Below are 24,723 nucleotides of genomic sequence, written 5' to 3' on the forward strand. Positions count from 1 at the left end.
GTAGCGGGTTCATGCTGCTGAGTTTTCTCCGGCAGCGTTCGCAGGCGGCTGAAGAAGTTAAACTGAAATTGCAAACGCTTCGTCCCGGCACTTACCGGCGAAACTCAGTCAAGAGAGGAGGCAGCCGGTGAAATTAAAAAAACCCACCACTTGGGCATGGGAAAATCAGGTGAGCATGGGAAAATGGTGCGGTTGGCTGTGTTTTCATACAGTGTGTGTGCCTGGTTTTGTGCTCGGAAAGCATTGCTAGAGCGTTAGTGGCTTTCCTCGGAGAAAGCTGCTTTCGATTGTGCATGGTACAGTCTGGGAGGAGCTTTCTCTCTGACAAGGAGTTAGATTAAACAAAAACCAAGAAAAACGACCCCCCCCTCTCCCCAGCCTGCACAGTGCAGAGGTAGCTGTATTTTATATACAGTTTATATTTTGTAGCTTAAATTACTTTTGCTTTGCTGTGTAAAATATTTATAAGCCCTATAGCTTTAAAAGTACTTCATGTCTAGCTGTCTGACAAAGCTTACCAGCCTTGCAGATGGGCAGCAGGATGCTTTGAGACAGGGAAGCTTTTTATCACCCTTCATTGTCAGAAGGATTTAGATTTAAGATTTGGTTGCCGTTTAACTGAGGACACCTCAGCTCCTAAGTCTGTCCCCAGCTGTGCACATACCCTTGGAGGTTCTCCCTGCTGTTGCCTATGCAACTCCTTTTCCCACTGCTGCCAGCTGTCTGTGTGCCCTGCTTTGGCAGTCTGGGCTGGGGAATACACCTCCGAAGCTGCCAAGGAGCCAGAGGTATTAAGAAGGGAGGACTTATACCCCCTGTTTTCTCTTACCTTGTTCTGTTAGTCATGAGTGAAAATCTGTGCCAAACTTCTGAACCGGCTATAAAACTGGATGGAGGGTTTTTTTAATCTTGTGGTTAGGACTTTACTTCTGTGACAAATTAGAGCCTGGTGGCATACTGTCTGTCTGTCCTGTGTGTAAACAGCACGTATGGGACAGGCTCAGCAAAACCTAGTACTCTATTCACTCAAAAACAAGGCCTCTTCCAGAGGAAACTGGGGAAAATCTTTGTGTGGGTAACACTTTATTGGGACTCAGCATGGGTATGTTGATTTTTTTTTTTCTTTTTCTTTGTTTTTAAAGGTCAGCTTCTTAGATGAGATCAGAACTGACTGCAGATGTGACTGTAAAGGGTTTACTGGTATGACATCCAGTCCAGGCAAAGCACTATGTGACTGCCAGTGAGTTTGGCCCCATGTCCTGGCAGCTGCTAATGTTTTAAAGTGGATTGGGATTTAGTAATTAACCTTATAACAATTTAAATACGTGTAGTTGCTCAGAAGTATCAAGTTCAGCACTTCCTATGCTAGTAGCATAAAAAGTACAAATACCATACAAGCTCCCAATTTCAGAAGGAGTAAAAATCTCCTTTTGTTTTAATACATACACACTGCTAAAACAGTCATAAGGCAATCACCATCTTTGTTTTTTCCTGTACATTTATTGCTGCACATTAGTTGATTTTTTCAAAACTTAGGAGCAGTTACAGATGAGAAACTCCCTTTGCCGAGGAGGCTTGGGGAATGTTTGCGTCCCTAAGTACTTATACAAATAAAACTTGAGATCTAGGTGCATATTTTGTCACTTGTATCACACTTTTCAAATAAAGATTAAACTGAGTCCAGGTTGCTATCTTTGAGCTGTGTGCAATATTTTTAGATGAATCATCAAACTGAGATCCTGTCCTGACAATTGGTTTATTAACTAAATCCCATCCACCCTTTCCAGTGCACTGAAGTCTTCAAATTCCTGTCTGAGATCATTCAGTGTGGTTTGCCTTTGAATGAGGAGAGCAGCTGTTTTACAGAGTACTGCTTCCTCTGTGTTTTGTGTGAAATACCTCACATTTCCACTGTAGTACTCTTGAGGTGCAAGGTGGGCAAGTTTCTCTATACTAGGATACATGAAAATGAAACAGGTTGGGATCTGTTTAACCTGGAAAGAGAGTCCTTGCTCCTCTCCTGGGTCAGAAAGATTAAGGCAGAGGTTGCCTGAAGTCTAAATTTGAGGATGCTCTAATTCATGTAAAGTGGGACCACTATTTTAAAATAAATGTCTTCAGAGCAGTCTCTTTTTGGTTTTGGTAAACCTGTCTTGAGGTAGAAGTATCACCACACAAAGAAATTCTCCTGTTGAAAATCGCAGTTCTTTGATAAATGCTCTCCAATAATGTTATATTACTAGCTGTTACATTGTATTTGAACCAATGTTCATTGCGAGTAACAGAGCTAGAGACTTAGCATTGGTTTTGCTTCATTGAATAGAGCTCAGTGTTGCAAGATATTGGTACTTCTGACTCAGCTTTCTTCCTTGGAAGCTGCAGGCTGCTGAAACCAAGTTTGTGCTGAAACCAAGTTAGTACTGAAACTTCCTTGTCAGGTTTAGAAAAATGTCTCCCATCACCATGAGTCCTGCAAATACTTAAGCCAAACACAGAGACCCCCTCCGCCCTTCCCATGTATTCTCTTTTCAGACCGCATTTAGATTGGTGGGGGGTGCGGGCAGCCCTCCCCACAGGCGCTAGAGAGTCCTCACCAAAAAGACAGGGATAAGTATTTCTGCAGGAAATGAAGGGATGGTGAGCCGGCTGCTCCTCGTTGCCCTGTTGCTGTGAGTGCCGCGTTGGCGGGGCTCTGACCCCCCTGCAGCTGTGCGGGCCGGAGGCCGGGGTTCTGAGGGCAGCCCTTGCCCCGGAGGGGATATCCATTCGAGCAGCTGCAGCCGATGCTCAGGGAAGCAGCTGGCTGCAAGCTCCACTCCTCCGCTCTGGAGCACGGGGATTCCTGCTGAGCAGTGGGAGTCTCTGAAAAGGCTGGGAGGGTGGTGGAAAAAGGCTGCTAAAAGTCTCATTTCTTCCACTTCCCCTCTGGCTCAGCCTGGTGGGGGAAGGGAGCTTGCTCCGTTTAGTCCCTAAAAACCCGGTGGAGGTGATGGCGGGGGAATCGCCCTCTTTACTCTGGCAAGTGGCTGCAGACGCTATGAAAGACAAGGACAGGCTCAGTAAATACTGGCTATCTTTTTACAGCGTTTGGATTACCTTTTTTATTTTATTTTTTTTTTTATTTCTCTCTTCTCTCTTTTTTCCCCTTCTGAAAATGTGGGTGGGACTCAGAGAAAAGACTGGGAGTTGCCCACCGTTCTACTTGTTGAGTCAGTACAGAAAAAAAAAAAGGCTGAGAAAATGTTTTGACAAAAAAAAAAAAAAAGACAGAAACCAGACTCAGTGCAGTTTTCCACGATGGTTTTAATCTATCTGAGAAGCGTGTGCTGTTTTTTAACTCTCAAGATGCACCTTCAGAGCACAGTAAAAAGGACTGTTGTGTTTCCTTCAGGGAGAGCTACGTCTTCAGCTGATCTGAAGCGCTAACCTGTACTTCAGCATCTCGGTAGGAGACAGCCGTGGCAGGTCGTAACAAAAGTACAGGCATACTAGAGAAGTGACCTGTTGGCTTTCTGAGAAATGCGATACCCGCAAGCTGCCAAAATGACAAAGTGTTTCGTGCTGGCTGGCTTTACAGGACTGGTGGGAATAGAGAAAATGAATTGGTCTAAACTGCTAGCAACTGAGCGCTTGCATTTGGTTACATTGGGACATTTGCAGAACTTGTTGTTGTCTTTTTTTCTTTACACCAGAGTTGAACTGGAGGTGTGGTGTGAAAAGGGAAAAGGGCCTTTCAAAACCAAGGTTAATTCAATTCATAACCCCACACCTCCAGTTTTTGTGTGCGGAAAACATTGATTACTTGCTTCAAGGTCAATAAATATCAGATAGAGAAAAGTCTGACAGAAATGCATTAGGCTTTGACAAACAATATTCTGAGCCCTATTTTTACTTGTCCTTTGAACCACCAGGTTTCGGTGGGGGAAAGGAGGGTAATGCAGCAGTTGTTGCTCCTGTTGACTGCTAGATTAGTACCCTTAGCTCCTCATGTTCAAGTCAGATAATGCCAAAACAAGTGTGAAGGGCTCACGAAGAACTAAGATAGAATGTGATGGTCTGTAACAACCGACATACCTGCCAAGGCATCATCTCTTCTTTCTGAATCCTCCAAGAAATCTTTCAAAAAAAAAAAAAGTTAAGCATGAAAAAAGCTTTTATTGCTGGGAAGATACAAACTGTTAGTTTTCTGTCAATACAGTTGCAGTGTCTATCTTGACTGGATTTGAATTTGCCTCTGTTGCTGCTCTATGTGCAGGAACAAAAAGTATGAGAAAATGAGTGTTTTGATTTTAACTGTTTTGTTGTTTATGTATCTCAACAGGCCAGAAGGCTATTTCAGATCTCTGTTTTTGTAGAGGCCTTGCTGTTCTCCAAAAGATTAGCTGGAGCATACCTATGTTCTGTTTTTACAGACAGATGTAGGCAAGTTCTGCCCAGTCTGCGAAGGTCTGAATAGCAGGAGCTCTGCCAGAGCTGGGCTGGGTGGCCCTGCAGAGGGGGATGAGGTGAGGCCACGCAGGTGGCCAACCTCCCTGGTGCAAGTAAGGGTGAGAAAATGGGATAGTAGTCTGGGGTCTTGTGTAGGAAGACACTGTGGGCTTGTTTAAGGCCACCACAAACATCATTTAATATCCCTGGAAGTGTACAAGGTCAGGTTAAACAGGGCTCTGAGCAACCTGGTCTAGTTGCAGATGTCTCTGCTCATTGCAGGGGAGTTGGACTAGATGCTCTTCAAAGGTCCCTTCCAACCCAAACCATTCTATTATTCAGGATTTCATGAAATACATACCTTTTTGCCAAGATTTTGAGTTATGATAACTGGGGTTTAATCTGTTGAGTAGAGGGATGAGAAAGATATGATGTAATGGATAGTAAATATGAGTAAAGAAAGCTCTCTGTGTTTCCCTACCTGATTTTGTCTACTGGATAGAGGAATTTACACATCAGTGATCAGAAGAAATGTTCATGGCCGTATTTCCATGCCTCAGGGAGGTGTGTAAATAAATATTCTTTGAACGTTGCCCGAGCAATGCCCTTGGATGTCCTTGGCAGAAAAGCATGGTGGCAGGGTATTGAAACTAATGAGATTAAATCTAATTCAGGTATGCCTACCCCAAGCAATGGTAGAACATAAGTGGTAGAGGTATAAAATGACAGAGCATATCCCAGGAGACATGGGATTGTTCTACCTCTTTTCAGTTCTTCTTTGCAAAATTCTTTACTTTGCGAAGTCTTTGGTTGGCACCAAACAGCTCACAGTGCCATGTAAAATGAACTTGGCACTGGGTACAAACAAGGTTCTGTCTATGGCTGCCCATCCCATAAGAATATGCAACATCCAAAATACGAATAGGTGACCTGTAAAAATTACTCAATTTTAATTCAATTACTTGTTTTCGATTACTCAAAACAATTTCTACTGCTACTCATTAGTGAATATAGTTGCACCTTATTTTCTTCAGAAATTACTGTAATTTTAAAGTCTAAGCAGATACAATGTTGAGGACAGAAGAGAAGAAATGGAGAAGTTTGCTTGAATTTCTTCTCTTGCATAGTGTGGTTCAATACATGCAGGTCACTTGTGGTTTTGTATTTGGAAGTGTACGTGCCCTAGGAATTGCACGGCAATTAGATTTACAAATAGAAGACCTTACAAATGAGAGTCTCCTTAATCTTTTTAAAGGGTTACCAGCATACAGATTAAATGCCTACTAGAACTGTGTCTGTGGGTGTGTGGCATGATTACAATATTCACCTGTCCTAATTGGCAGAATTTTTTTTTATTGTCTTTTATGCAAAGGCAAGACTGGCTGCTCTAGATATGATGAGCAGTCAGTTCCCACCTTATGTGAGAAAATCACTCTGTAGTAGTGACTGCTTGTTCTGACTGTTGACTTGTGGATCTGTTTGGAGGAGAGGGGCTATGAGCAGAGGACTTCTCCTCCCACCCTTGCCTCCAGTGAAAGTGAAAACTTGGTTCTGTCAGTGCTCAAGACTGATGATTAGTGTTGCTTGTTTTTTAAATGCTTATATCATGGAAGGCTCTGCTGCTTCTCAGAGCTGAGCAGCTTCCAGTTTACCAGGTGTTCCTTTTTAATCAGGGCAGTCAATTGCCTAACAGTTTATAAAAGGCCTTAAGTGAGGAAGTAATCAACAGTGTCTATCATAGCAAGAATAGGATTTGCAATCAAAAGGTGACATGACTAATGTCATTGAAACATTATTACAGCGTTGACTTCCTATTCTCATGCCATATACCTCAAATTGGGTAAGGGGGAGAAGAGTGTGTTACATCATATGGCACAGGTAATGCAAGGTTTTTTCAGTTGCTAGTTTGCTGTAGACTAAGCCCATATAAAAAAATGAGTGGTGTCCTTGTCCGTCAGACTCAATTAACTGAGACATCTTACTGTTGTCCTGAAGCTCACCCCTGTGGTAAGCAGGTGTGTGAACAAAGTTCAGGCAAAACTGAATGCTGAAAAACATCACAGAAACTCCTCCCTTAAAAAGGATCTCCTGAGCTGAAGGGAAAGCTATTTTGAGCAGCAAACATAAGAACGTTCCAGGAAACTACTCCCATTCAAACTTGTTCTAATTATAACTCCCAATTCCTTTAATTCTGATAAGCAATACTTTCTCTTCTAAATTTTAGTAAGTTTATAGCATAATTCAGGTTGTAAGGGAAATAATGTACCAACAATTATGATATCCCTCATAAATGCCTACTGTATGGGATGGAGACATTGCCCCTTTATTGAATTCTTGATTCAAAGGCAAAAAAGGAGCCAAGGAAACCCCACCCAGGATATAATACTTTCTGAACATTGAATGATTTTATCTTTCCTTTCCTCCAAGATTTATATGTGATTTCATTTCTTCTGTGTATTTCCAAGCAGTCAGCCAGTTTTGTTAGAGAGCAGGGAAGTTTGGCACTGAGAGAGATCAGCTTTTATGGTTGAAAGTGATTCATGAATTGGAGTATCAGGTCCATGTTCCCAAATGACGTATTTAGGAATAGCATTAAGGGCCAGTCTTGGGAGATGTTTCAGCGCCAAATGTGGGGGCAAGCAAGTGTAGTCAAATAAATGGAGGAAGAAACATGGAACATTCACTCCCTCTGTCACTGCAGAGGCCAGCCAGCACAAGACCACCCTGAAGCATTTGTGACTTCAAAACAAAGTTCTGAGTCAAAATGTGGTAGAACATAACTGTCTTCTTAACATTTCTCATATCAGTTAAACTATTCTCAGAGTGTAAAAGATTCAGCTAAGGCTAATTTCCAGAGAATAACATTGCAAGTGAGGATAAAGATTATTAATAATAAATGTCAGATCTATTAGAAGAGTCTAGATGAAAATATCATCTTTATAAGCTGGGGTGTTTTTTACTCAAGAATTTTGTTTTTGTCCAGTCCTTTAGGAGGACTGGAGGACTGGAGAAGTTTGTCAAAGTAGGTATATTCAGTTATCTGGGACAGTAACAAAGGACTTCTTGATGCAATTACTTTACAGTTCCCTAAAGCCTCTAATTACCACAAACCTGTTGGACATATTAAAAGCTGTATTTGCTGCATTCTTATTTCACACCCCGTTTCTGCTCTCAGAGTTGGGTAGAGCAATTCTGCAGAGTGAGGGGAGACTGAAAAGATTTCAGTATCAAAGCAGAGCTATACTCAGTCTTTAAAAAATTACTTGGTTACCTTTTATGTGTTTTCTATCTACTTTGCATTTGTTTTCTCTCCGTGTATTCTAGTGCTTGGCTTCTTTCTGCCTGGATTCTGGGCTGTAAAGAGTGTGGAAGTTACATGCAGTGTCCTGCTATTGTATGAGCACATTTCTAGTTAGTTATTTTGGGGGCAGGATTGAAAGGGGGGGGGGTGTCATTATCTCCATTTACCTGTAATGCAAACATTGGGTGAAAAGTTTGAGGCCTCTGTTACAGTTCAAAGAGCAATTGAGACAGACATAATGGTACTCTTCTGTGTAGGATTCTGCATGAGGTTTGTTTCATAGAACCATAGAGCAATTTGTGTCGGAAGACATCTTTGAGGGTCATCTAGTCCAACCCCCAGCAATGAGCATTTCTGTTGTGTTGGGATTAAGTAGAGAGGTGCTTGGTGGAATAATTTACTGTCACTGTTTCCCCATACCATCTTGCGGCTCTGCAAGACCAGTGGAGTAGGTCCAATTGACAGCTGCAAAGGTGATGCAGAGCAGCTTGTATTGTGGAATGCATGTTCAGTTAACTCACTTCTGTTTTGATGTCCAAACTAAAGGAGAAACAGCAGGAGAAGACAGGGTTCAAACAAGAGGCAGGATGGGACTCAGACGTGAAGAGCTCTTCACCCAAGAGAGACTAAGTAGATTGGCATTGGTCAGAAACAGTAAGAATAGAGAAATAAGAATACTCTGAAAAACAAATCTGATGGGAAAAGGCAACCCAGATGCCTCTGCTTACTTTTCTGTGATCACACAAAGTTAATCAATGAATCTGGGAGCCCAAAAGCACAACTGCAAGGTGTTCTCTGTACCGCATCATAGCCCGGAAATTTACTGTCACATGCTGTCATTATCTTAGCCAATGTTGCAGAAGAATACAAAATAGAGGTAAATAATTGAATAATGAGGAGGAAGCAATTGTATCTAACACCTTTAGTTGTTTTACTTATTAAGCTCTGTAATGATTCATGACCAAACCTAACTTCCTGGCAGTAGGAAATAATTTTTTTCTAGCAGCTTAAGCAGCTTACATGAAGGGAAAAAAGTACATCTCCAAAGCTGTTGGGGAAGCTGTTCCCATTTGGGTGGGAGCCTGAAAACTCCCATTAACTCTCACTTTTAATGTCTGGCTTCTCAGTGTATGGAACATTGGTAAAATGGAAAAACTTAACATGCCTCCTGAAACAAATCTGAAATGTATCTGGCGGTTGGGCGTCCCTCTCCACACATCATCAGGCACGGGAGAAGCCGTGCAGAGGGAGGTGGTTAGCACATGAGCTTGAGTCACAGAAGATAAGTATTTCTATAGCAGCCACTTTGAGGGAAGGGGAAGATGGAGGTTCTCTAGGGACAGCATAGCAGTGCCTGCCGTAACTAGAAACAGCTGAGTTTTGTTCATGACTTGTTGATCTATGTAAATCAGAATGTTAGTACAGAGCTGAATTATGAATTATTTCTGTTAATGGATGGACTGACTGTTGATAAAATCTGTATTTCAGTTGACTTTTTTTTTTTAAATTTTAATTTGTTATTGTCATTGAGAGCAAATAATTTTAATAGAAATTTTCATAGTTGCAGGTCGGATTGTTTATCTACTATTCAATGCTGAGCGGATGCGGGTGATAACAGTCACAAGCTTTAGGATGGTCTCATGACAAAAAATGTAACCTGAAGTATGTGATGCAACTTTCAAAGCTGTGTGTTTCAACTTCTTTGATTTGCAGAGTGTCTTAACATTTCACTGCTGGAAGCATGGACGCCCTCATCAGTGAGTTTAAGTGAACTGGCTGTCGGCTTGCCTTCCTCAGTAATAGGTGTTGTTTCCTCTGTGATACATGTTGTACAATAGCTTACCCTTATCTACCTCACTGGATGTAGCAGATGAGAGGTTTAGGACTCTGGCCTGATAGAATCAGTGAGCTGTGAGCAATGGTAATAAGAATGATGGGACAGGCTCATTAGCAAAAGGCGGTGGGGGGGGGATGGCAGGGAGGGGATGCAGAGGATGTGCTTGAATACCAGAATGGAGGTGCCTGTTTTGTCTGATGATATGCAACTTGTGATACACAAAATTGAAGGAGAACTGAAGAGGAGGAAGGTGCAGTGGGCACATCTCATCTCACTCAAAAGGGTTGCTGTGTTATACCACAAAAAAAAAGAGCCTGCAAGCATATTGATGGAGAATGTATTAGGTATATGTCCACAATGACACTTTGGTCAGGAAAGAGTCAACCCAACTTCAGACTGTGTTCTAAAGGTTTAACATACTGCATGGAACAGTAATGGCTTTCCTACATGCACTGGATATTGAGATTATTTTAGACTGCTGCATTATCCTAATGCTCTTGAGGAAACTAGAGAGAACACCGAGAACAGCTTAAAACATGAGTGTGAGTTGGGTAATCACCTTGGGAAAAAGTTCTGAGAGCAGTATGTGCAAACTGACAGCTCTGTTGTGGGGAAAGTGCATCATTACAAACAACAGAAGAGTGTACTTGCTAATAAAACAGAGAATGATTGATTTTAGTTAGGATGGAGTAGTAAAGAGGAAGTTGAGAAATCTGAGGTTAATAACTGGAAAGACTTTCTAGATGTGAGGTCTGTTTGGGCTTCAAAAGTGTCTTACAGGGAAGATGATGGTAGTCGTGCAGTTAGGATATTCAGAAATGAAGCTGGTGAATCACTAATAAATGTAAAAACCTGTGTCAGGGTAAAAGCAGAGTTAAATACTTAAAGATTTCTCTTGCCCTGTTCAGAAGCTTCAGCAAGATAAAGTGAAAATTGTTTTGAAGATGCTATCTATACCTCTCTAACTGTCCCAATACCCTGTTTCAGGTTCCAAAATTCTCTTTAGACAGCAAATTCCACAGAGTGACCAATGGCAGTCTTTTTTTTCCCCTCTGAGTCTTGAGAAAAGTCAGCAAAATCATAAAAGGAGGTAACGTGAAATTGCTGTCAAAGTGAATTGCACTGTGACTGATTGCTTGTGCTGCTGAAAGCCTCAAGTTCACCAGGGTACAAACATAAGCTGTTTTAAAACTTTGCTTTTTCAGATGTTTACTGAATACACTCTAGCACAGGGAGAAAAACTCATCCCCAGCAGTTGTTTCTTTCCTTAGGATTTGCTGTTTGTGAACAACTATTTATCTTGAGCCAAATAAAGGTGCGTTTTGAGATTTCTATGAATTTGTACTATATGATGAATAAGAAGAATGGTACATGTTTCAAAGTACTTGCATAGTTCTGAACATTTTAGTATCTTCATTTCCTTTAGGTGGTGTCCTGACTAATACAGGTAATTTGTGGACCATAATTTGCATTTTTAATGCATCTCCTTGAAGGAGCTATTTGTCACTCTGAGACTCTGCAGTGATGATGCAGAGCATTGATATCTTAAAATAAGTCAAACTGACTTTTCTTTTGAACTGACAAACTGACTGACTAACCTTAAATCCCCTCGCTGTTGAGGAAAGCAGTAAAGATCACATTTTTCTTCAATCTTTGGTGAGTCTGTACCATCCCAATGGGAGTGTGTGTTAATTTCTGGATGGAAGTCATTAATGGTTCCTTTCATCCTACTCCCGGGTACTGAGGGTGGTATTCTTCTGTTCTTCTGTCTAGCCTGCACCAGTGTCTTAGCTACAGGGTACGCTTTTTCTGTCTTCACCAATGTCTGTATTTGACAGACCTTTCCAATTTTTTTAATGTGATTTCAGCTTCCAAACAATTTGCTGAAGAAGTCTTGAAAGCACACAATGACTGCAGGAAGAAACACGGAGTTCCCCCCTTAAAACTCTGCAAGAAGTTAAACAGAGGAGCCCAACAGTGAGTTCAGTCCTTTCTTTTCTCTAAAGAGATTTGTGACACTTTTATCTGTTACGTTCGACTGTGCATACAAAAATGCCTTTTGACATGCTGATACTCAGTGAAGACTTATTGGGTGGAAGGTGTGGGACTCCACTCTTTTGTCCTCTCTTTCTCCATCACATAGGTCTAGCTGGTTATATGGACACATCTGTGGTCACAGCTGTATAAATCTTTCCTGGACCCATTTTCAGACGCCGCTGTGTCGGTCTGCACTGGTGTGTCTCCTCTGGTAGTTGCCTAAACCATGCTTCACCACCAGTTTTGTCAGATGATGGATTATCATCTGCAGAAGAATATCCACAGCTGCTGAAATAGTGAGATAAAGAACTTCTTCATGGTAAGAAGTGGTGACTGGTCTAAGATCAGTGGAATCAGAAGGAATCAGATCTAATTATCTATCTCCCTGCCCCAAAAGCAAAAGCACGATACATTCTCCATTCTGTCAGGAGGGAAACATCTTACCTCTTCTCCAGTGTTGAAGACTGCACAGCTTCTTGTCAGTCTAACATACAGTGAATCCATCTTCCTGCTCTCTGACTTGTCTTTCTTAGACAAATTTGAGTCTGATACTGCTTGTCCTTTTTACTGTAGTTACGACAACCAGATTAATTCCTTTCACTTTACAGCAACCTTTTTCAAAAAGTAGATTTAAAAATCTTCAATTTTTTCAGGATGATCCTCACAGTGCAAAGGAAATATAACTGAAGGAGTAAATGCTGATAAAACTATTCAGAAAATAAATGTCTTCCCATAACAGCTAAACAGTGGCCAGTTTGATCCCTGCAGGTAAAAGATCATTAGGCTTTCTACCATGACTATTCAGACTTCTTTGTGCTGGCTGGCAGGGAGCCAGAGTGGCTGTAGTTCTGCAGAACCTGATTTACTGTCCCAGCATGGTGCTGTACTGTCACACAGATGCACTAGCTCCCACACTCCTAGACCAGTCATCTCTGCCAGGTGTTGTGCTGTACAACACACCATCTACATGGCATGAGGACATGACTTTGGCAGCAAGTAAAATCTTGGGGTTTTCACTTTTTTTTTCTCGAGACACCATGATAACTGGATGCAGTATTTCTAAGAGATGGAATGCCAGTGACTCATCCATGTACCTTTGTAATCTGCTGGGGCTTTTCTTCTGTTCTTCTAAGGCTTGTTTTGTTTCTGTTTTATGTGACGGCTCACAATGAGGAAAAGATTTCATTGACTTGTCAATAGCACTTCTTATGTCTCCGAAGTGCTGCGCTTAGTTTGAACAAGTCAGCCTGTATGAATAGTTCAGATTATTCTATCAAATATGCATTGCTCCACCTTTATCTCTAAGCGTGCTATTGCCCTTGCAGGGTATTTTTAGATCCTTCAGAAATTCCTCACAGTCTTCTCTGGTTTCAGCTGACTTGCCCTGTTGTGATGAATAACAATAGGAAACCTTTGTTTGGTTGTGGTCTGTAGCTTAACTTGAAAGAATTAAAAGACACATATTCAGAGACTGGTAAAACTGGTTGATACCAAGAACCAGAAATGCTTTGATATGAATAAAAGACATGAAATTTAAGAAATCTCGTATTTGTCAAGACAGATTTTGCATATTCCTAAATTCAAAGAAGAACAACTTTTCTTTAGGTGCATCTGATACCTTTGTTGATATGTGTTTGGTGTATCTCTGGATACTTTTCTGTGCTTCTCTCTCTGTGTTGAAAATGGTTTGTTTTCTACTATTTTTTGTTCCAGTAATGGTGACAGGTTAGATGAACTGACTATGGATCCCTACTTTAGTATGAGATGAGTCACCCTCAGCAGGTGTCTGTTTATCTCTGACTGTAATGAAGCATAGGGTGATGATCTCAGATGAAAATCTCATGCTTTCAGTCTCCAGCCTGAGCTGGAGTGTATTAATCACCCTTTGTCTCACATCCTTGGCAGCTTCATCCATCTCTAATGTGTACTTTGTTCCAGTCTTCCCTCTAACTTGGGATGTGGGAATCCTTGAAGAGAAAAACTACGGGACTGTGGTGATATATGGCATGAAGGAGCACCCAGAGATCCTCAGTTCAGGATCTAGCAGACTGATGTGAAGGAGCAAGGATCAGAATGGGAACGATTTCAGGAATGGAAAAAAGATATACAGCGATTGAAAGGACTTTATTACAGTATTATGTGTTTTGCATTGTATGATTCCCCGAGATTTATAATTCCCGGCCTTGCCCAGGCATGCCTGCTCCCTGCTTCCCTGCTTCCCTCTCTGATTGGCTGAAGAAACTGCAGAGAGGAGAGCGCTACCATTCATCTTTTCCTGCCTCTTTCCTCCCTCTTCGCCTGAGTCCCTATCCCTGTTCATTTCCCTGTTTGTCTGTCTCATGCTCCACCCCATTTTCTGGTGCATTCCACGCCAGAGTTTATAAAACCCTTGTGCACCCCCATTAAAGGGGCATTGCATCACAACCTCAAACTTCCTCAGACCGCTTTGTGCAGTACTGCGGCCTTTCTGCCCTCCCCCACGGACCGTAGCAGACTGACAACTGACTTTTCATTATTTCTAAATTAATGCATGTAGCTAAATACTTTTTTGTTTGTTTGTTTGGATGGGAGGTTTAGGACAGAAGGAAATTAGAACCCAATGACTGAAGTACTAGATTGGGCCAAAATGTTCAGCTGGACAAATTTCCTTTCTCTGGCAGGTGCCAGTAATTCATGATTAGGAAAGGAGTAGAAGGACAAAACAAATGTAGTGATCCTTCCCCCGTTATCTTCTCCTGGAAATTACAGATTTATTCTGCAAATTGTGGTTTTCCTAAGCAGTAGGTCGTCTCCTCATTTATTTGGTGCTGTTGTTTACAAGTCCTGAAGATTCTCCCCCACGTACACACACTGTAATTTTGTCTTTCTCTTTTTCAAACCCACATGGGCTTCAGTGTCTGCATCATCCTGTGGCAATGACTTCTGCCACAGTGTGGAAGGAGTGCTTTGTCTCACTTGATTTTTAAATTTGTGACCTGATGGTTCTCCCTGTTGCCTCCTGTTTTTTGTGCCATGAGAAATAACAAATGGTCTTTCCAATTTCACTGTCTTTCTACTGAAGCCTTTCCAATGTTGAATAAAGAGAATAATTGTTTACTCCTGATGTCCTTCTTAACCCTATTGTTGAAAGACAGTAAAATATTGACAGCTCTCACACGTGTCAACTTCTACCGAAAGACTGCTGCTTATCCCTATGTCAGTTTACACAGTTGTTGCCTCAGAATCTCCAGGTGGTCTCCTCTTCCATCCTATTGCCTGGCACACTGTTGTTTTTTTGCATTTGACTTTTTTTTTTTCATTTGTTAAGTAGGGGGTTTATGCTTGCTTTAACTGAATCCCCATTTCTGTCTTTTTTTCCAATCTCGCTGAGAACATATGGTTTACTCCCATGAGGAGCCTAGAAATGTCAGGAGGTGGCACCTGTAGCACAGGTACTTCCCTTTCCACCAGTGGCTGCAGCTAAGGATGGCCAGTGGATTTCCAGGTGATGGGCAGAATGTGGTGGGAGGAGACCTGACTTTTGATTTCTTCTAGACCCTTCTCAGCAGTGATACAGATGCTCATGAAAGACAGGGAAATGGCCTCTGGGCCTTCCCTTTGCCTAACTAATAGATCTACATAACGTTAAAGCATCCCTGGCTTCAGGGCTTTGCAACCTGATAACTTGACTTAAAGCCATCATCTTCCAGCAAAATTCCTTGCTTGCATCTCCTCTTCCTCCTCGCTGCTCGTTGCAGCTATGGTCCCTGACCCAATGTGTGGATTCCTTTGCTAGGTATGCAGAAGAACTGGCTACCACAAGGGTCCTCAAGCACAGCTCTGAGTCTGCTAATGGAAAATGTGGCGAAAACCTAGCATGGGCATCCTATGACCAGTCAGGTGAGTTTTCTTCTCTTGTTGTCTCACAGACACCAGATAAATAGTTTGTCTCATGTACTTTGAACTCAGAGCATCTGGTTGCAAGGGTGCTGGAGTTTCCTCTATTTCAAAAATGTATCCACCACCGCCCAGCCCAGCCTAGCCCAGGCTCCCTGGGGGCAGGATGGTGGTTTGCAATTGCCTATGTGTATGGAGAGCAAGAAGCACATGTAGGCACAGAGGGGTTAAGGGACTGTGGTAGCGTGTTACGTTCCTTTGGAGGTGGCACTTGGCAGCTAGGCTGCTTCGTATGTCCCTGCTATGGAGCTGTCTTTAGTGCTACTTGTATTCCCATGGGAGGAGAGAAGGAAGACATCAATGCTGTGTACTTCACCTTTGTCCTTAGTTTGTCCCAGCCAAAGAGAGGTCTGCCCACGGCTGTGGTGAGGAAAGTGGAAAAATGTCTATTGCGCGCTATACAGCAGTTCCTGTTTGTGGGGGCAAAAATGGGAAACTGGACACCAAAGTGACAGTGTTACTATGTTAGTATGTCCACTCTGTCAGCAAACAGGCTTTGAGCCCTTTTCTATACCTTCATTTTTGAAGACAAAATTACTCCATATATTTTCTGATTGTAAATGTAACATGTAACTGGCAGCCTTTGGTTTGGATGCCCCAGGAGCTGAATTTTCGCCAGGCTGACAGCCTGCAGTGAGCCCTTGGAGAGAGATTCGGCAGGCTCTTCCCTCCTTGCTTCCTCCAGTGGGCAGGGCTAGTGCCTTAGCCTGCAGGGACAGCAGGTGGGATGTATTAAAAGTGACCACTTGTTTTCTTTATTCCAATCTACCTCTGGAATTTCCAGCACAGCCTTGAGGAAACAAAAGTTCATTTCTGCAGGCTGTGCTGGAAGGACCTGGAACTTTTAGTGAGTTTTAGACTCAGGGACGTTGTTTAGTTCCTCTTCAAGTGCCAACTTTAGTCCCAAGTGGGTACCTTTTCATGTTGAAAAAGAAACCCATTGTGGAAAACTACAATTTGATCTACTCATATTTGGCATTCTGTCCTTTGCAAAAGTGTGAGGCAAGGGTTCAGAGCAGCATGGGAAAACACAGATGTATGGCAAAGCTCGCATAGTGGCTGTGACTCACTGACTGAGCTTACTTCTTTCTTCTTGTTTGTGTTAATGCCCTGCACTCCTTCCCCCTAGGTTAAAGTCACAGAATTCCCATTTAGAGAGCTGGAAATATAACACACAAATCCTTCTACATAATGGCTGTCTTTTTCTGGATCCAATTTGTTTTCTTCAATGCACTGCTTCCATACATAACTTTCCAGTTTTGAGCACTTTTGCTGGTTTTTTTTTATCTACAGGATGGAATGCCTTATATATCCTATATCTTCTTTTGTTCTGTAAAACACTTCTACATTTCCAATGAAGCAGGATCACTCAAAGTACCAGAATGAGAAAGCTAGTTCTTCAAAGAAAGTTATTTTCTCTTCTGGACTTAGTTTTCATCTCTGTGGAGCTAGTTCATTCTTCCTCTTTTTCTTCCATAGTTCCCTTTGGATAGTTAATTTGTATCCTGCTCAATGAGGCTGAAATTTGGATTAAGGCATCCATTCATGGGCTTAACAAAGGCAGGCAATGTCTTCCGGTTTCTTCCCCAGATAAAGCAAAACTCAATAAACCTCTAACATACTCTGTATTCTCTCTCACAAAGTGATGCTGCTGTTTATTTTGGCTCTTACTGAGTTCTGTAATAATGCCAGAAGATGCATTTCTTGTTTCAGAGAAGATTTAAGCTTTGAACTATAAAGCCTTCTAGTCTGACTCCTCTCCTGGTACAAGAATACCTTGAATTGTATTCAGGATTTTAAAGTTACATACCCTAAAGCTGTTGCTGGAAATATGTTTATCCCTGTAATTCAAGAAATAGTTGACAGCTGTTTCCTCCCTCTAGTCCTGCAGGAACTGCTTCGTGGCAGACTTCTCTTTGTCTGTGTTCAAATAAGTGAGCTGTCATCTGCCACTAATGCAAGAGGCCACAGCCTGCCTTGGCAGCTGTAGTATGTCAGGCTTCTCAGGATGCCTCATCTCATTTTTCATGTGTCAGAAGGATGAAGGCAAGCACTGGATGTCTAAATTCTGTTTGGGATGGCTGGTGTGGTTGTGAAGAATGTGCTGTATTGCCCCTGTTATGGGAAAAACCTGGGTCTCCTACAGGTCAGGACTAGTGGGCAGAGCAGCACAGGCACCATCTGCCTCAGCCCTGTCTAACACCAAGCTTATACAATACTGTTAAATAAAACAAAGTAAAATAAAATAAGGACCTGCATGAGGAACGCTGAAAGTAGATAATTAGTTCCAAAACCCATTAGTATGACTTTATTCTAGGTAGATATTTTATTTCTGGGGTGAAGTTAAATCTTCTTCTACCTTCTTTCCCCTCAGACTAGTGGAAGGAATGTTGTGATAACCCAGTTTTTAAGTAGATTACCAACGTGCTGCCCATCCTTGCAGAGAAATATGTCCTATGTGATTTTATTAGAATGTTTTCAGCAACTCACTCAGTGGGATTACTTTATTTTCTCACAGCTTATGATGCCATGACTCTTTTAATTCAAGGATGATAACAGCAATGCCATAAAATGATAACCTGATCCTGCATGTGAAAAATGGAGCATAGTGATCAACTTCTAGGTTTTCACTGCCTGGCCTCAGTAAACTGCAAGTTTTCATCCTTGAAGTCTGGGAATTTGCACATCATAGGCTATGCTGTCCAGCTATGCTCGTTGTCTTTCAGGTAGAGGATTGAGGTAGTCTTACCTGATGGCACTGCCACCTCCCTTGAATTAAAAATTTTTCACATGATAGTGTTCTTTAAATTAAAAGCAAATTAATTATGAAGAGATACTGTGTTTGCTAAAAATTCCATGTGTCCTGTGGTACTTCCATTATGAAGATTTTTTTCTGTCACATGCAGCACACTTCTTTCTTAGAGCTACAGTAAGCAGAGTGGGGATGACTTTCTCTTTAAATATTCTTTATGCTGTATCACCCTGATACATTAACAGAGGGAATGAAGTGCTGGTAGCAGTGGGAATGCAGCCCTACATCTGTAAAAATACTACTTGTATAGTGTAGTTACTTCAGCACTTGTACACATAAAATACATGGGCTTCATAAGGCCAGATATGTCAGCAATCACATTCTGTACTTCTGTTCCACCCAGCTTACTACAAACGTGTCTAAATCATTCAAAGCCTTCAAGTCTGGAGTGGTACAGGATGATCTGCTTGGTTTGTTGCAGGTTTTTTTACTATGTGCTTTTTCTTTTTCCCGTGTATTGCATAAAGATTGCTCCTTGCACTTTTTTTCAGTCTTCATTTAGCTTTAGTGTGAGTAACAAGTGAACAAATAAATGTGTTACATACTTCAGCCATAAAACAGCTCTACAGAGTTTGTTTGGCGCAGGGAGAGAGGGAAAGAAGAAACCAATTGTTATTCCCCTCTGAGAAGCAAGAGAGGTTTTGCTACCTTTTTATGAAGAAAACGTTATTTGACTCTACTAAGCACTATTCCTAACTAACAGTGTGGCATATAAGTTTGTGGGACTTCCAGTTCACAAACCTCTCAAGAGATGGCATTTCATTCTATATTTTCCTTTCAATGACAGCTCTGACAACCAGCTTGCCAGGCTAGCAGCATCATCCTTTTAGCTTCAATCATAAGAAAATGAAGTTTAAAGAAGTTAACACAGTGTCTGACTTCTAGAACTGCACAAGTTTAAGGCTTTTTGCTGCGAAATAGCAAAGCATGAGTCACTGCTGTTCTGCAGCCAACAGGTCCACCAGGGACCAGCATTCTTCATGACGGTAGGCTTAACAGCATTGGCACATTGCTATGAAATCTACTGGCCTTGTGTTGATGATACATCTTGGAATGCTAAGCAGAAATATCATTATTGATGTAGCTCAGGGAAAAACCTCCCCCCCCCTTCCCCACCCAGTGTTTGACACAACAATTTCCTAACAACCAGTAATGGAAAAGAAGTAACATTTGACTTTTGACTGCATAGCATCTGCAAATTCTGGTCTGAGCTACATCCCTGGATGTAGTCATGTCCTTATACAGCTCTTATCAGTGAAAGCCTTTGATGGGTTGAGACACATGGACTGCCACACAGACGCAGCATGTGTATTAGAGGTTTCTGGCTGTATACCCTGAGTTAGTGTGTCTCAAGATGGATCTTCACAGTGGCTGAAATGCTAAATAAAAACAACTAAAAATAAATGCACTCAGAAATATGAAGTATTCAATGCTGATGAGAACATGGGAAACTGGAGGACTTCAGAAGTGTAATTTTTCTTTGGTTTATCTGGAGCTGTAAGGGGGTATCTTCATGCACCACAGGTGGGAGGCTTCCATGTGGAACAGGTCCCTGTGCCCTTTGCTTAGAAAATCTGGCATTTTCAAACACATTTCAAGAAGAAGGAGCTGGTGAAAGCTGCGTGTAGAAACCTAATGAGAGGAGCACTCATCCAAGATGAGGGAGATATGTGTTCATTACCTTTCAAGCTGAAAGTTAGAGAAGATTCTGGGCAGAAAAAAAATGTAAACTCAATGTGTTAAAATTTCCAGATGTTTCTTTGAGGACTAAAGGGATTGCTGGACCATTTTGATCCAAATGCTATGCCACGCAGTTCTCTCTTGTACAAAGGATTTTCTAACTTCAACCTTGAAAAGTTTTAACGGCAGATGAGAATTGATGGACAGTCCTGTTTCCTGATCTGTTGGTGATAGTATAACACTCATCATCAGCTCTGTCCTACCCGGTGAGCGCCTTGCTGCAGAGGTCTTTCCTCAACAGGATGAACTCTACCTGGTTCTAAAGCTGATTCATGGGTTGCCTGCCCAGGCTCTGAGCCAGGCTCTGCTGGCCACAGGTTCCCTGGTACTCCAGTGGAGAAACTGATGGACTGTGTTTGCATCAAGCAGAACTCAAATCATTGATGGCATTGGTGGCATGAGGTGCTTAATTAGAAGCATTGGACTAATTAGTAATTTATTAAATTAATAAATTAGAAAGAGTGGCTGTAAAGCTGCCTGGTGGAAAAGGACCTCGGGGTGCTGTTTGACAGCTGGCTGAACATGAGCCAGCAGTGTGTCCAGGTGGCCAAGAAGGCCAGTGCCATCCTGGCTTGTATCAGAAATAGTGTGGCCAGCAAGACCAGGGAAGTGATCATCCCCCTGTACTTGGCACTAATGAGGCCTCACCTCAAATCCTGTTCACTTTTGGTTCCCTCACTACAAGAAGGACATTGAAGTGCTGGAGTGTGTCCAGAGCTGGTTAAGAGTCTGGAGCAGCTGAGGGAGCTGGGTTTGTTTAGGCTGGTGAAAAGAAGGCTCAGGGGAGACATTATCACTCTCTACAACCACCTGAAAGGAGGTTGTGGCAACAGGATGAGAGGAAAAGGCCTCAAGTTGTGCCAGGGAAGATTTAGGTTGGATATGAGGAAAATTTGACACTTAAGGACCTGGTTTACTGGCGGACTTAACAGTGCTGAGTTAGTGATTGGACTTGACGATCTTAAAGGTCTTTTCAAACCTCTACTATTCTGTGATTCTGTGATAAAAGAAGCAACAGCTATTATGAAACAATAAACACCTGGTAACTTTTATGTACTGCCATGTTACCTACATTTCAAAAACTCTTTTCAGTAAAAGGACTTCCTCAATGTTTCTAGAAGTTCTTGACAGCTTTTAACAGAAGATCTTGCTGGCCAGGCTGTAAGTGAGCTACACTTCTGTGTTTATGTCATGATTTCACAGCATATTTGTTTTGTCTTTCAGGAAAGGATGTGGCTGACAGATGGTACAGTGAAATAAAAAATTACAGCTTTCAAAACCCAGGGTTTTCTTCTGGGACAGGTAAGTTCAAACTGGGCACTATCTCTTCAAAAACACAGCTATTTTAAGAAGTTGCTCAGCCAACTTGTTTGATATTTTTAAAAAATCTACTTTTTTTCTTAGAAAAAATATTAGAAAGGGAAAAAAATTAGAATTTCCCTAAAGTTTTGTGTAAAAACTGGCAGAAGGTAAAAGGAAACTGAGAAATGAGAAAGTTAGCAAAATCTAGTGGCTTTTTTTAGTACTGTATTTTTCCTCCAATTCCTAAGTTTTTAACAGGTAACTTATTTTTAAGGTAAATTAATTTGTAGGAAGTACTAAATTGGAATCATATAGGTGTCTTACTAAATGCACTGTGGTGTTGTTTATATTGACATGTGACCTCTACTGAATGATATCACTCTGCTCACAGAGATCACTTGAGTTAAAATTTAGAGATCAGGAAGAGGCCATTGGCTGCATATTGACAATCTGGTGTGGAATGAACTTAAGGACATTGTTCCTGGAATTATGTTCAAGCAAGAGAGATGCCTGAGCTTGTTTCAGATGAAGAAAATCATGTTTTTCTCCCACGGGATTTGTCTATGCATAGAGGGAACAACTGATGAAGCAGCACAATGCAGGGGTGGTTATTAAACTAGGCAGAAGAAGCCACAAAAACAGTGTTCTTTTGAAGAGTTGCACATGCAAACACATGGGGGAGTATGAGGTGGTTAAAGCAAATGAATAATAAGTCACTCTCAGAATTGCTGTTCATGCTGCAGAGAGTAAAGACCATGATATCTTTGTTGAATTTTATGTCAAATACTTCCCAAACTACTTCTTTCATGATTCTCCAAGTAGGTATTCTTATTTGGATATAGGACATGGATATGGGAATAGTAGTAGGGAACCAGTATGGATCAGGGTTTTTCAAGACAAAATGCAAACGTAGGGTTCTTTTTCATGTCCTTGGTTTGTTTACCTGTTAGAAAAAGAAGCAGCTTTGTATTGTTTTTTTCTTTCCTGGTACCTCACATGGTAAAGGGGATGTTACAGATTTAGTACCTAAAGTAAATGCATATGTTTCTCTCTCTTTCTTCAGGTCACTTCACAGCAATGGTTTGGAAGAATACAAAAAAGATGGGAGTCGGAAAAGCGTCTGCTAGTGATGGCTCAACGTTTGTGGTGGCTAGATATGATCCAGCTGGAAATGTAGTAAATCCAGGCTATTATGAAGAAAATGTCCTTCCTCCAAGAAAATAACTTTTTTTTTTAAGGTCGTCTTATTGCTTAATGACAAGTGAACCTGGATTTGGACCTAACAGTGTTTGAAATGAAGCACTATTCAATGAAATTTCCTGTTTGATACTGCTGTTCACTTCTCATTACAGAGGAAGCAATTACATGTTGCTTGAGTCAATGTGCACATTAAGTCCCTATTGCTTCTGAGGGGGCCTCAGTTTATTTGATGATGAAGTATATGCAGCATTTCTGAAGGGTAACATTTATAAGGTTGTTTTTTTTTAGTAGTTTGCATGAACTCCATGTCAGCATGTGAATAGGCACATGTTGGATGTCTTTATTTTTTTTAAACAAGCAAATTTTTAGCCTTCTGTATACTGAAGATACCAGCTTGTGATTATATGATTACTCTCAATATTTATGAATTATATGAATACTCTCAGTTTTCCAGTATTTTTTAATAACTGTAACTTCTTTCCTCTGTCTTTACCTCCTGCTACTGTGGGACCTTTTCTCTGCAGATGGAACATACGCAGACTTCCTGTATGAAAGGTGTATGTGTAAAATGTAGTGGCATTCAGACCTGTGTGTTTTAAGAGAATCTCACGGAACACTAAAAGGTTGCTGAGAAATTTTATCCGTAAGGCAAACCATAATTAATACATGAACTGAAATTGACCAAAATTGTTTAAATCCCATTTTAGGTGCTAATATATAAAATATGTTTGAGATGAGTGTACTTCAGATTCAAAGTCCACCTTACAGTTTACAGTATGTACCTTGTCTTATAATCAAATTGTTTACTTCTGTTACAGAAAAGTAAGATTCTTCTTTTTGATATTTACACCAAAAAAAAGTTTCTTTGACAGTGCACTTTGGATTTTATTTCTCAGTAACTTATTTTTATTTCCTAAGGAACATTTTTCAGAGGTGTCGTGCTTTACAGACAATAACATTCTCAAATCATCTCGTCTCCTTTAATAATGTCACAGTAGGAGGTATTCACATGGTTATAATTAAGAGATGTTTGCTCTTTGTGCATATCATTCAATAATAGTGATATTTCACATGCTGGATTGACGCTATGAAAAAAATGAAGACTTAATTTCCTTAATAACAAGCCAAGCAAAAATGCTGAGGACACTATTTTCTCTGATGAAATGTAGATTGGGCCGTTTTGGCCAGGTTCATACACACCACTTCAATTTGTTGTTTGTTTTTTTTCTCTTTAAATGTTTCTTTTGACTTTTGCTAAGACTCTGTATGCCATAATTTGGTTCATGAAGAGTGCCATTACAGAAATACTTCTTTTTGTTTACACAGTTATAATAAACTGCACTGTTTTGGCTTGATTATACGTCACTGTGATGCTGTTTGTTACAATTTTTTGTTGTAACCAAGAATTTAATACATACCATGAACAACTGAAAAATAAATATTTTTGCATATGAACTACTCAAGCCTTTGCTGTTACCTGATTCTTTGTGGAATAATCTTCAAATTTTATTTCTAGGACATTAACGTATGACATTATTACTTTAGGAATATGGGGCAAATAAAAGCACCAAGTATTCTAGTCCAGGAAAGAAAAAAGAGGCCTTGTAAGAAAGGATAAATCATACAGCAGATCATAAATCATCCCTTTATATGAAGATTGAGCAAACAGTTGAAGCTGAAGAGGCGTACCTCTTTCTGTCTCAAACTCCTGCTTTGTATCTCATTTCATTGCTGCTGCTCCCTCTCTCGGCTGACGTGTTGCCAGTAAAGAATACCCACTCGACTCCCACTCAGGCGTGTGTGTTTCACTAACTGCAGCCTTGGGACCTTCCTCCCTTCAACCCTCAGCTGACAAGTGAGATGGGAATGAAAACAGGACTTTCTAAAAAACACAATAAGCTTGCTGCAACTGACGTAAAGCTAAAAGCTGATGTTAAATAAATTATTGGTATTAAAATACTCTGGTTTTATCCTAATGACATTCATGCTACTGGCCCTATAATTCCTTGAATGGTTGATGTAAAATGCTATTGGCCCTATAATTCCTTGAATGGTTGATGTAAAACTGTATATATTCTAGTTGAGTGAGTCAAGTCAGAATCTTTCTCTGCTGCCACCTAGGTTTTATTT

General features: G+C 41.0%; 1 protein-coding gene across 1 annotated transcript; it reads left to right on the top strand.

Annotated features, from left to right (window-relative positions):
- Nucleotides 1-24,056, top strand: GLIPR2 (GLI pathogenesis related 2). The gene is made up of 5 exons (XM_027745317.2): nucleotides 1-169; nucleotides 11,435-11,543; nucleotides 15,379-15,482; nucleotides 21,316-21,393; nucleotides 22,457-24,056. The coding sequence occupies exons 1-5, from the start codon at nucleotides 157-159 to the stop codon at nucleotides 22,615-22,617; spliced, it is 465 nt and encodes a 154-aa protein (XP_027601118.1). The 5' UTR covers nucleotides 1-156; the 3' UTR covers nucleotides 22,618-24,056.
- Nucleotides 24,057-24,723: the final 667 nt, after the last annotated feature.

The sequence above is a fragment of the Pipra filicauda genome, unplaced genomic scaffold (genome assembly GCF_003945595.2).
Source record: "Pipra filicauda isolate LSUMZ 115617 unplaced genomic scaffold, ASM394559v2 scaffold224_size1409572_pilon, whole genome shotgun sequence".
In the NCBI taxonomy this organism is placed as follows: Eukaryota; Metazoa; Chordata; class Aves; order Passeriformes; family Pipridae; genus Pipra; species Pipra filicauda.

What these genes read in the sequence shown, in the direction of transcription:
- GLIPR2 (XM_027745317.2), top strand. An exon ending in TTAAACAGAGGAGCCCAACA is followed by an intron (nt 11,544 to 15,378) that starts GTGAGTTCAGTC and finishes TTCCTTTGCTAG; the next exon opens with GTATGCAGAAGAACTGGCTA. An exon ending in AGGGTTTTCTTCTGGGACAG is followed by an intron (nt 21,394 to 22,456) that starts GTAAGTTCAAAC and finishes CTCTTTCTTCAG; the next exon opens with GTCACTTCACAGCAATGGTT.